Source organism: Diadema setosum (genome assembly GCF_964275005.1).
Source record: "Diadema setosum chromosome 20 unlocalized genomic scaffold, eeDiaSeto1 Scaffold_20_unloc_1, whole genome shotgun sequence".
NCBI classification, from domain to species: Eukaryota; Metazoa; Echinodermata; class Echinoidea; order Diadematoida; family Diadematidae; genus Diadema; species Diadema setosum.
This window is the reverse complement of record NW_027307649.1, coordinates 1119361-1132663: the sequence shown is the minus strand read 5'-3', so window position 1 is coordinate 1132663 and position 13303 is coordinate 1119361. Positions and strand designations below refer to the sequence as shown.

At 39.2% G+C, this 13303-nt stretch overlaps 1 protein-coding gene across 1 annotated transcript; it reads right to left on the bottom strand.

The window, feature by feature from the left end:
- Positions 1-1559: 1559 nt before the first annotated feature.
- LOC140245691 (uncharacterized) lies at positions 1560-2951 on the bottom strand. The gene is made up of 2 exons (XM_072325233.1): positions 2943-2951; positions 1560-2505 (listed from the first exon to the last, which is right to left on the bottom strand). The coding sequence occupies exons 1-2, from the start codon at positions 2945-2947 to the stop codon at positions 1560-1562; spliced, it is 951 nt and encodes a 316-aa protein (XP_072181334.1). The 5' UTR covers positions 2948-2951.
- Between the last annotated feature and the right edge of the window lie 10352 nt (positions 2952-13303).

The following is a 13303-nucleotide window of genomic DNA, read 5'->3' as shown; positions in this document are numbered from 1 at the left end:
TCATGGGTTTTGATTAAATGTTCATACTTCCAAGAAGACAACTTCAAAATGATGGGACATTTTTGTGACTCACTCTGTACTTCTGAACTCTATCATGCTTAAAAAGAAACACACTATCCAATCATCTTGATTTGTGAGTGAACACTGCCCATCCTGTAAACAGTTTGCTAGAATGTTACCCCAGTGTATTACTATCAACTGTAAATTTTAGAGAGTAATCATCATATTGAGAAGAATTCATGACAACTGTGCCTAGCAGTAGAGCATAAATCAGTTTTAATTACATTTCAGAACCACATTAAGGCAGATATTGCTGACAGATATGATATCTGATGTTTCACTTTAAACATTTAATCAAAATTACGTGGAACTCTTGATCTTTTTGGATGGCAAGATCAAGTGAATATATTCAAAGAATATAACAAAATTATTACTTCACAAGATTGTTTTAGTCAAATAACTGTTAGAGATATATTGCCACACCTTAGTGTTGAGCAGTGTGACAAACTGTGTGTATGAAATATACCTTCAGGTATCAGAATACTTTAACTGACGGTCACAAATCATGAATATGGTATCAGTAATATCTTTATGTTGAAGTTTTTACAGAAACACTGCACTGCATTACACGTTGTTATGCTTGGTGTTACGTATTGTGTCATATAGAGAATGGTTATTGCAGAAGTATAAATTATGATACACATGATATCAGTTGTGTGGTACATTGTTCTACATGTTTCTATATGGAATTATTTTACTGATGTTTGTGTGTCTGTGTATATTGTGTTAAATGTTGTTTCTGTATCATTATAGCATGTTTTTGTTTTGTTTTTGTTTTTTGTTTTTTTATTAGTTAAGCAGTACGTGTACACATGTATCTGGGTAGTTGGGGGAGGGGTTTAATATTGCCATATCTCAGTTTGTTTCTTCATTTCTTTGTGGAGCCAATACGTGAATTCTCAACATGTAATTATATATATATATATATATATATATATATATATATATATATATGTACTATATATGTGTATATATATATATATATATATATATATATATGTACTATATATGTATATATATATATATATATGTACTATATATATATATATATATATATATATATATATATATATAACACAAGTATGCCCGCACTGTAAATAAAGCGATATGCACCATATATGTATATTCATCTACACCTACATTTGCACTCACGCACACACAGACACACACACATACATCAAGAAAACAGCATAGAACATCCTCTGTAATTCATGCGCATACACAATCATTTCTCACCGTAGGAACTTGTGCAAAACACAAAGAATGACGAAACATTCAGAAATGTCTTTAGGGTAATAGAACATGACTTGCTTTATTATCTTGAATGAACTCGCAAGCGATGAAAATATATACAACCGTGGCATGTAAGCACCAATGCCTTAAAGCGTACATGATATCATATTGAAATTATCTGCTCAAAGTGATAATATTTCCTGAGTTGAAATGGCTTTCATGGTTTAACACAGTTCTGAGTTCGATCAGCTAGACATGTCCACCGTTCAAGCTGAAATTCGCTCCAGTTTACGATCCAGGACGTGCGTTCTGAAGTGGCGTTTCAGGTTCCCTGACTGGGCGAAGGCTCGGCTGCACCCCTCGTAGTGACACCTGTATGGCTTCTCTCCGGTGTGAGTACGTCGATGCTTGGTCAGTGTGGACAGGTCACCGAAGCGCTGGTCGCAGTCGAGGCAGCGGTAGGGCCGATCGCCGGTGTGGGTGCGGAGGTGAGTGCGGAGCGACGTCCTCTGGGCGAAGGACTTCGGGCACGACGGGCAGCGGAAGGGGCGGTCTCCGGTGTGAGTGCGCATGTGCGACGAACGGTTCGATGCTTGGGCGAATCGCTTCGGGCAGTGTCGGCAGGCGAAGGGCAGCTCCCCAGGCTGTCCCGATGACGATGGCGGCGAAGCGACGGTGGCGCTGCTGTTTCGGCGGTACTCGACGAGGTAATCCGGCGAGATACTCGGGCAGGAATCGGAAGCGTTCGGAGAGGATCGAGCACTCCCGGAAGAGTCAGGCGATGCCGCACTGGAGAGGGAAGACGGGGCTGGGTAGACGTGCTGATGGCGCGTGAAGAAAGTCTGGTGCCTGACGCGATCCCGAGCGGGTGCTTGCTGAGAAGGCGAGGGGGATACCAGCCAGTTGACGACCTCAGATCGACGCGCAGATGGCTTCGGAATGTGGGTCAGCTGCTGGATCGCGGGTCTCACATCGGGCGTCGGAGCGGACAGCCGAGGCGCACCGGGGCAGAGCGGGCAGTTGGGGACGTGGCAGTTGAAGATCTGACAGGTCGTCTGCTGATGATGACGAGACCAGATGACGGAGGCGATGGCCCTGTTGAAGTCAGGCTCGTTGGTGTGGATAGAAATCGGCATCAGCAGGTTATCCATGCCCAACGTCAGCAGCGATGACGCCACCTGGAAACGCTCGACGTCGACCTCATTCCGCATCCTGTATATGGAGAAAATATGAACATAAGAGACAACATTAGCATACTACTCCATAATTAAGTATTTGCATCAACGATCATCAGCTACGAGCATGAAGTGTTGGTCGAAAGATTCACACACACCAACGAAATATAAGAAACACAATATCCACCAATTGACATTCCTAAACGCTGCTTCCAAGCTCTCTTCAAACTTGCCTTTTAACATATGCAGCTAAGGAACATTTCGACAATCGCCAAGTAACCATATGTCAGTTTATGTAGCCAACTATAGCTGATACGTGCTCGATTAACAAACCAACAAGTTGAAGTTACGAAGGAACATCAGATCAGTCAAGTATCGAAATAACATTGTGGGGCCAATTCTGTTCAAGAACACTACACCATACGTTCTCAACTCTGATGACATAGATTTGAAACCAATGGACGTATTACTTACGACATTGTGGATGATTTCTCTCCGATTTGCAGATGTAAAGTCAATCTTCCAGTACTAAGCTAGTACGGTGTTGGATAAGATGGCGTGATCTTGTAGGAAGAGGAGATTCAGAGATGTCTTGCTAGCAGTGAAGCTGAGATCAGAATGAGCGTTTCCTGGCACAGGGCTCTAATTTATGCTTGAATCTGATGTTCATTGTCTTTAGTCTAGACCGCTACCGTTTGTCTTCCATCGTCAGTATGCTCCTTAGAAAGCGGCATGGTCCCCCGTCAAACGCCAAGGTTAGCTAAGCCATCCTTCCATTCAGGGAGTCAGAGGTGTGAGCGGGTGCTCGGCTCTGATTGGTCAAGAGTTGCTTCGTCGCGGCATGATCACAGGTCATTGAACTGCCGCGCCGTAGCGTTGGTCAATGAAGGCAAGCTTCGTGCAGTACCGAGGTAGTCTATTGTTAATTGAGTTGCGTTGCAGATGGGCCGCAAAGTTACACAATGGCTTCAAAGAAAGCGACGCGTGGTGTAGTTGCTGGTGCTGAATAGGGAAGTGATGGACTCCCGCTATTGAAGTTGCTGGACAAGAATACCCCCCTCGAAATCTTGAAAAGAAACGTTTAGTTCATGGCGAAGTTAGAGACACTGAAACCCAGATTAATGGGGTGGCTCTCGGTCTGATCAACCTGTATTACTCATCCCTTTGTATTCTTTGCCTGTCCAGTGGTTCACATATCGTGGGAAAGTCGGCAAATCTTTGACTATTAAGTATAAGAACGAACTGAGATTTTATGCACTTCTTTATGGGTTCTCTTAGCAGGAATAGATAAAGTTAGCACCCCGAGACAGTTGATAGTCACTTCAAGCAACCCAGTTTTAGTAGTTTGGAGATGAAATGCTAATTTTCAATGGTATTTACGAGATTTATCAGCAAGCTGTATCAATGACACTCTTCTCTTGCTTAAAACTATTTTGACACTCCTCTCTCTCGTAATTGAAATTAAAAAGAGATGCCCCTGTCGGAAAGCAAAGTTTTCTTTTCATCATAGATTCTCGATCTATCACTTGCTAACTTGTCTAAGGGTCAATAACCTAGGAGTAGATTATTCTTTCCCCTCTTACATGTATGTGACACTATTCGTTTAAAATTCTGCCAAGGTCCAACAGCTGGAATATAGTGACTGGCGTCAAAGATGCATTTTCGCTGAAAGCAGCATCTTTTAAGCCAGGGGATTTTTTTTTTTTTCATTCCGTGAAGGTGGTAATACGTCAGCGCAATCAAAGTTCGTTCACTTCACCTTCTTTTCCTTTATTTTCTCCAACAAAATATCAAAAGAAGGGACAATTGTCGTTAATACAGCATTTTACTGAAGACACCACTTAAATCACATCAACAAAAGTTTATGCAATGCTTGATTTGGTGTGGCAGAGTCATGATATTGATTTTATTCAATATGATTAATTCACGAAATGCATAAACATACATTATACACAAATACATAAATACCTCGCAAACGAAATACGTAATAAAGCCTATAATTATGTACGTTTTTAGCACTTTATGCAGTCGATCACTACATTTCTTTTTTAGTATGAACTTTTTTTCTAAATCAAATCTACAGTAGGAAGGAGAGAATGATTACAGGACATTATGTGCATCGTTACAGTTGTCGGTTATTCGTACATTTCTCCATCTTCGACCTAACCCCGAGACCCAAAGTTCGTGTATCGTTGAATACGAGAGTATATCGCCATTATGCAAAATAACTTTTCGAAGTTCTTCCTCTATTGTGATGGCGTTCTATACTGGAAGTCAAAAATCAATAGCCATCCAGATTTCAGATTCTGTACTGTCTTGTATGTACTGCGTTTTCATACGATTTATGCAATCATAAACGTTTTGTAGTGAATACATTTTAGTTAATGTATTACATGAAATTGTTCTTTTGTTTTGCTCCTTTTAAAATTAGGTTATTTTTTTAAATTCTTTACAACGATGTAATTTTGTTTTGTCTTGACTTTCGAAGCAGAAACAATGTAAGAAAACAAGATTCTATAAATTATGTAAACAAAATAAGTACGCTGTTAAATGTGACTTTGAGAGAGATTTAGAGAGAGAGAGAGAGAGAGAGAGAGAGAGAGAGAGAGAAAGAGAGACATAACAGCTTGTATCGACTTGTTAGTATAAAAATGCATCTGACTGTTATGCGTTCATTTGCATCCACTGGTTGTCGTCTATAAAAAGTGAAATCTGAAGTTTTATATAATATATATATGAGATGTAAGCCTACTATTCTTTTTTTTTTCAGCAAGAAAACTTGAAATGCGAACAGCAAAATATTCGACAGCTTGGTACGATTTTGAATGCAATGTTTATGTATTAAACTTAGGCTTGGATGCGTACATGGCGTACAGCTTGTAAAAAGTTATATTCGGTGCTGCTTAATATTGACATAATAATGGGCGTGTATGCTCAACGTCCATATATCGCTAGCAGGCTAGATAGCCACGAGCATACACACTCTCTCTGATCATACATTATTACACCCGTACACATATTCTCATACCAACCCATCTGTATTCTTTGCTATAGTATATATAGGCACCCAATGCCGCCATTTCTTTTCTCACCGTAACTATTGTAGGACAATGAATCCTCAAATCAACAGCGAGGGCATCTAATTGATAGAAACATATCACCCCGTGCATCTGTGCATAGAACAAAAGACAGGAAGAGCGTATTTGCATACTACCACGCTGTTCATTGGGGGGATCGTTGCGCGAAAGTTGCCCCTTTGTTTTCCCTTTCCACCAGGACTCTGGAAATCTGCTGTGTGGGGGAAGTTTTAATTGACCGTGATCTTCAAAGTTTACCGCCTCGGAGGTGAATCCATTGTTTACAAGCAGAACAAAACAAGCTTCGATGAAATGACCGCCCTTCTCAGAAGGCGTTTACGAACTTCATCGTTTATGGTCAGTGACAGACGGAGCGATATTTTTGCGCTCTCTGGTGGTTACGTGTTATATGTTATGTCCTCACAACACCACTTTTAAGAAATGAATCTGTTTGTTCAGACAAGATAAGACGAATATAATCGAATGTGACCTGCGCTTCCGCGGGGCAAAGTGTGTAACTATTAAAATTTTGCACTGTGCAGCCGATTTTCCAAAGACAGATGATGGCGTCTTATTTTTCAATGCTGGCATAAACGTTGTCGTGGTGATCTTTGGTGGGATAAATTTGCTGTTTTTAATGTAACATGTAACACTGTCACCATCTGTAACATTGTGAGTAATGTCTTTTGGTAACAAAACACATTAAAATTCATTCATTATAGTTGTGGATATGAACAGCCATGGAGCCAAGGGAATCTTTATTCTTACTCCAGTCTAAAGCCACATACGCCTACTTTCATTTCAGAGGTATTGCCACACACACATACACATACTGTATTTGAATACACACACACATGAATACATGTCATTTCATGTATTGGATTGTATCACTATAATTTGCAAGGAATGGATGTACCGTGGGTGTGTGGAACAAAAAAAAAAAAAAATTAAGACGTTATAACTACAGTACCTACACAGCACTATACCGCTGTTGCTACAAAACTTTTTGACGGATGCATTTTGCAAGATGGTATGTGTATATAAATTGAATAACTACATTTCTGCATATTTGTTTTTTTCTTTTGGCAAGGCTGCCGGACATCAAAAATTGATGTTGAGAAATCAGAGCTCACAGAATGAAGAAGCTCTGCAAATTTTGCATTGCCACTTTACAAAGAGACCGTTGAACAACTGCTGTCGTCTTTTAGGGGAATCATATGCGGGAGGTACGTACGTGTCTTTGCACCCATCCATCCGCCATGTTTTTTTTTGTTTGTTTTTTGTTTGTTGTTTTTGTTTTTGTTTTTTACCAAGAAGATACACATAAAAGTAGATATACATTGGCATGGCAACCAAATGTGACAATGAGAGTGAACGGACCGCCTCCTTCTGCCGCCACGATCCTCCTATACCGACCAAGGAGGCGCTGAAAACTTTTAGGAGCATTTCGGAATCAAATGTGCGATAAAGATATCAGAAATTGTCCTGGTCAAACGTTAGTCTTGTTTTTATTTCTCTCATATTTCTCATTGCAAAAAGAAAGTTAAATTGCTCTGGGGACATGGGGGGTACTTGTCCGTGTTCATTCAAAAGTGGTACTGTTAATGTTACTAAAAACCCGCTGGTGACAGATTCGTATATACCTATAGTGTAATCATGGTAATGCTACTACATTTCATGTATCTTGTATATATGTCTGAATGTATCGTATGTATGTGTGTGTGTGTGTGTGTGTGTTTTACCAAGGCTGCAGATTCCTCTTTGTGTTTGCAGTTTTGATGTCTTGCAATTAAATGTCTGTAGTCGTGGATAACCTAACGTAGCGACTCAAACTCTTACGTGAGCTGTCATCTGTTACTCCGTAATATAGCAGAATAGATATTTCCTTCCCTTTCTCCTTTCAACTATCCTATCTCTACGCAAGTCATCCCTCCCTCCTATTCTCCTTCCGATGTACATTATAATATTATGTTATGCTACGGGGGCTGCACGCAAATCAAGCTACGCTTATGCTGTAGCCCCTCTGTATTATTCATTGTAGTATGTTTTGTTGTACTTTTGCTGTACATTGTACACAGGCAATGAACAAGAAAATACTTATATATATTATCATATTTATGTTTGTACATGAATGTGTATATGTTCAATGATGATACAGAAACCAATAAATCAAATCAAATCAAATCAAATATTTTGGGTATACTACCAGTATAATAGCAAGTTGGCTTACTTTTACTATGCACGACTTCACTGCACTATTTGATATTATCTACCCACATGTGACGAAAGGGACACCTCAGTTCTACATCACGTCACGATGGGTGTTGTTTGTTTTGTTTGTTTGCATTAGAGAAGAAAAAAGTACGAGGAACGAGAGACTGAATATTTTCATGGAATATATATATATATATATATATATATATATATACATACATATATATACATCATTATCATCATACATAATATACGTCTCGTACTCTCTATGTGCTAACAGGAGTTAAGACAATGACACAGTCACATTAAAATGCAGCACAGTCAGATATAATAGTTTTGTAGGTTTGGGGTATTAAGGACGTGCATGTACAACACTTATAGATCTGACTCATCGGTTGTGATTAATGACTGAAATGCAAGCCTCAACGGTAGAGACCCATGTTCAATAGGAACTATGAAGATGTTCCCACGTTCCCACGAATCTTACGGGGTGTTCCTAGTGGCTAGACAATGCTATGAGCATCGCAGTCTGACTATAGGGACAATAGACGCGTCCTGATCGTTTGGACGGTGAGGTTTCATGTCCAGCCAACCTTTCATGGCGGGTTAATCCAAGACATGGCTTTGAGTCCATCTGACCGACTCTTCTTGGCCTATAACTCTTTGGGCGAGTCGCATGCTTCGTGATCAGTGGGCCGTCTTACAGGTAGGCGGCTTCCTTTGAAACCATTGTGCAGGGCTGGAAGCTGCTGTTTATACCCGCAAGGCCGAACAAAGGATGGTGCGTCCTTCTCGTTGGCCCGGCGGAGCGCAGCAGACCCACCAAGATTGTCTCCATATACAGTCAGCTCACCTCAGTTTCAGAGATTGAACAGATTTCAGTGGCGAACCCGTATTAAATCAAAACATACATTTATTGCGTTTGTGACCATCAATATCAGGATTGAATGCGAAATCAGAAGCAAAGATTTTGCAGGATTCAACCACAGAACTTGTACACCTACTTCTGCGGATGCAACGTATGCGACAACCTGATAATGTCATAGATGGTCTCACTAATCTTCCATCAGTCTTCACACAAATTGTCACTATTTTATATTTTATTCTTTCTTGTATCCTCTGCGTCAACAGTTTCCTTTTGTTGCAAAATTATGGCCAAACTGTCTCATATAGATCTTAATTTTTCTCGAGCTGATGATGAGGTATCAAGTTAAAGCAATTTTGTCGTTCTCCGTATACTAAAGACAGGTCATATATGCTTGTACAATATCTTTGAAAACCATATTTTCTTCTTTTTTCGGCGGGGGGGGGGGGGGGTGAAATTTCTACTTTTCAAGCATTGTTCTGGTGTGAAGACATTGTGACATCACAGACTGGTTCACAATTCCAGTATTGGGAGGATGGCTCACAAAAAAAAAACAACAACAACAAAACATTTTGGCAAACCTTCATAACTTCTGAACGGATCGCCGATGCTTCTCAAACATTCATTTAGCGTTTCACTAATCTGTTTACATTCTCATGTTTGTGGAAATCACCCATTAAGGGTAACATTATTTTCTACAGTTTGTTCATCAGTTTTTAACTCTGTTTGTTAAAGGGAACCTGAATATGGTGATGGTGTCGAAATGCCCTTTAAATCTGGTTAAAATGGTACCTTGCAAGGACATCTTGATCAGGGCGAAGTCTGAAGAGGGGTATTAATAATCCGAGGTGAACAAGGTGGTGTTTATTGATTATCATGGTATGCTCCAACATGCGACTATACTGGCGTAAACAGCGGTCAGCACGCAGAATGGTGATATCACACAAAGTCATGATTAAAATAATAAAAAGCAACACATATCTTAATATTCCAAAAAACGCAAGAATTTCAACAAAGAAAGAAAAATATCTATATATGATACAATGCTTCCATGATTTTTTTTTCCCGACAGTTTCGATACAGTAATTCCTGGGACCACATGTAAAAATAGGGTGCAATGGATTCCATGTACTCGAAGTCATCATTATATCAATTAATCTTGTACGATATTCATGTCTACCAAAATTTGCAGCAACATTTGACACTCCCGTATAATTTCAATTCGAGAATAAATAAGATTCCCATCCTTTCCCTGGACAGGAGATATAACACACAAAATATAAGACGAACACAGAACGCGATACAGAAATTAAATACATCAAAAAAATTCTGTGGTGTGTATCGTAACTATTCCAGATATTGTTGATTTAGTTTTTTGTAATTTTATTGTGTTCTACGTTCAATTTCACAAAAAGAGCCACTCTAATGAGGCACCATCCATGTCAGAGGCCTGTCATTGAAAGTCATCACTTTGTCATTTTTTTTTTCTTGTGAAAAAAATTACATTTACATTTTTCATACTATGGAACACTCGTCAGTATTTTATCATCCGCGTGCAGCATTATGACTTGTTCATATGCATGTATTTGAAATTTGTGCACTTATTGGCACAAAAACAACAACAAAAGGTTGCAATTACCGGTAGCCAATTAATTTTGGTGTGCGTCTTCGAACTTTCAGATTATTTAGTATTGTACATTAGAATCCAAATTAATTGGTTAACTAAGTCTCGTGTCAATTTTGCATCTGTGTGTTTTACCCTCTTTTTGAATCACCGTGACTGAAATTTTGAAATGACTTTGTTCATGCATACTGTGGTGCTGTCACAACAGGTATGAGGCCCTTTCAATAAAGAAATTCTTAGGGAGCATGCGTGTAATTTGTCATCCCCACGTCTTTGTCTATACAACATTTTTGTATGAAAGCGTTCGGTTTATTTACATTACATAACCCTTTCCACCATTTTTTTTTTCCATGAAGAAGAAAGTTTGATCATGTGATTGGAAGAAGTTAAAAAATATATTGTACTACTGAAATACAACTTTCTGTGTAAGAACTTAGGAAAACCCGAGAAACATGACACTGTCTAAAATACATTAAAATTCCAAACGAATGGATACAGAAGAGATATTCCCACCTTCTGTTTTGCAAAACCCATGAGCAACGGATGAAAATAACATGGTGAAGAAACTGATGATAATGAGATAGAAATGACAAGTAACCGTGCCACAGTATACAGCAAGAGAACAAATCAGGTTTGGAATCTGTAATTGTCGGACATCTCTGCATCCCCCCTCTCTCATCTCATCTGCACTCCTTCCCTCTTTCCTTTCCCAAAATATTTCTCTCCCATCTCCATGCACAAGTATAGTCCTTGGTTAAAAGTTGCAGAAATCACACCGCACCTTTTTTTTTTCACTCCTTTCTTAGTCTATGTCGAATTTGTTTATCATCATTATTGCTATCATTATCTATTCGACATTTTCGGAGAATAGGCCTGCAGTAATCACAAACGCACAAGCACACAGACAGACAGACAGACAAGCACACACAATCATTATTGTGACTTGTGTAAATCCTTTAAAGCAGAGTTTTTAGTTGTTTTGGCACGAAGAAAAGGCTGTCACCTCATCAGCATCAATATGCGTGTTTATTGAAACGACCCCTGCAACATGTCACGGAAGAGAAAATGCAACAAAATGCAAATACATCTCATGCATTTTGTGTTTACGCTATTTATTGCAATTTGCACAATCTAACTTTTTGTAGAAAATCAATTTTACAAAAAATGTCTATGTTATTGTTGCATTGTCGTTGGTACATTGTATTCTTGAAAAATAAAAGGAAAATTGAATTAGAATCGAAAAATTTGAATTCTTAATGGATGACTTATTACATACAATTTACTAGAAACTGGCGGCTGAGTTTATAAGTTGAGTGTGTCATCATTCGGCATTGAGCATTATAATTATAATTGAATTTGTATCTGATTTGGTGTACACTGCAACAGTTCATACAGGATAATATACACAGGCCAGTGCGCGGTAATAAAATGAGGATCGGCAATGTATCATGCTGACCAAAATCATGATTGCTGTTTCGAGGAGTACAATGCTGAAAAGCTGTTACAATATAAATAGTCTATAATATCTTTCTTTCATTTATCCCATTTATCCTATGCCTTGTCCGCCTTGGACTGCTTAACATAACATTGTCGGAATCTCGGAGCTTGGGTATTTGTTCCATGTTCATCGTGTCACTGCCGGCAACCAGGGACAGCCTGGTGGTAGTGTCGCTGCCCGGAAAGCAGTAGATGACAGGTTCGAGTCCCACTGGTTCCTTTTTCCGACATGTTTGTTAATTTACAGATCAGCAGTTGCGATCTTAACAAATTTTCATTTGTAGAGGGAGACGAACTGAAGAAACTCAAACCTGAGCCTTCTCCCCTCTGAATAATATCTTTCTTTCATTTAATATAAATCGTGTTTTGTCAAAGTTGGCTCTTCAACGGTTAGATTCCTAGTCACATGCAAGTGTAACAACAAACAGGCAGACAAACAACACCCCGTCCAATAAAACTACTCAATTTCTGAGGAGCCTTACATCTTAGTCCTTAATGCTATGTTTACCAAAATGTACTGGCAGCCACGGCAGTCTCATTTCAGGCCACTGTGGGACAAAACAGGGTGGACGTGGTACAACTCGGGGAGGGAGGCGTGGTAATAATTATGCAAACCAGAACGTGACAGCGCGCAATAGGCCGTAACAAAACTTGAAGAAGGTCCGTATAATTTGACGCGACGGGAAATGTGTATGTGTATTCTAGTCTGACCAGACGCCATGCACTGCCATGGGAACGGTGTCTGATAGCTTATTTTACTGGAGCGAGGACTAGAATATAAAGGGAAAAATTATAATGAGAACATTCCACCTCCATGCAAACTACGTTTCGGGCAAACGGGCTGTCGCGGCTGCCGTGAACATGGTATAAGCGTTGCATTAACATCAGCAACTCAAATTATGACACCTTTTTACCATTCTTTCTTGCTTCAGATAATCCTAGGATTTATCTGCATTACCGCAAACAAAATGCTCATCCAATTATGCACAGACCGTAAAGTTAGTTGATAGGTGTTTTATATTCGATCCAATGACTTCTACTACTGGAGTATTCTATATTGACAAGTGTATGATTTTGCATTTCTCTCTCTCTCTCTCTCTCTTTCTATAACTCGAAACACTATATTATTTATAACGATTAAAAGGGATTTTTGTTTCTCCCTCATTATTTGAGTTCTATGTTGACTGCCTCACATCACACCTTAGTCATTCACGTTTTCTTTGTGATGTGCTGCCATTTGTCCTTTTGACTGGTTCATTCTCACTCGGGATGGTGGACCGGTCACTGTTCCCTGGCATTTTTGTGTATGTTTGTCGATCTGCAGGAAAGCAAACAAAGAGCGTAAACAAGAAGAGAACTGCCTCCAGGATTTCAATCTCTTCTTCTTCTTCTTCTTCTTCTTCTTCTTCTCTTTCTTCTTCTTCTTCTTTTTCTTTTTTTTTTCTTCTTTAATACGTTTCCCGCCCAATTTCATTTGATTTGCATTCGAATTCGTAAAAAAAACCAGTTATTTATTTCCAGCACTAAAAAGAAATACAATACAATACAAGGTGATACT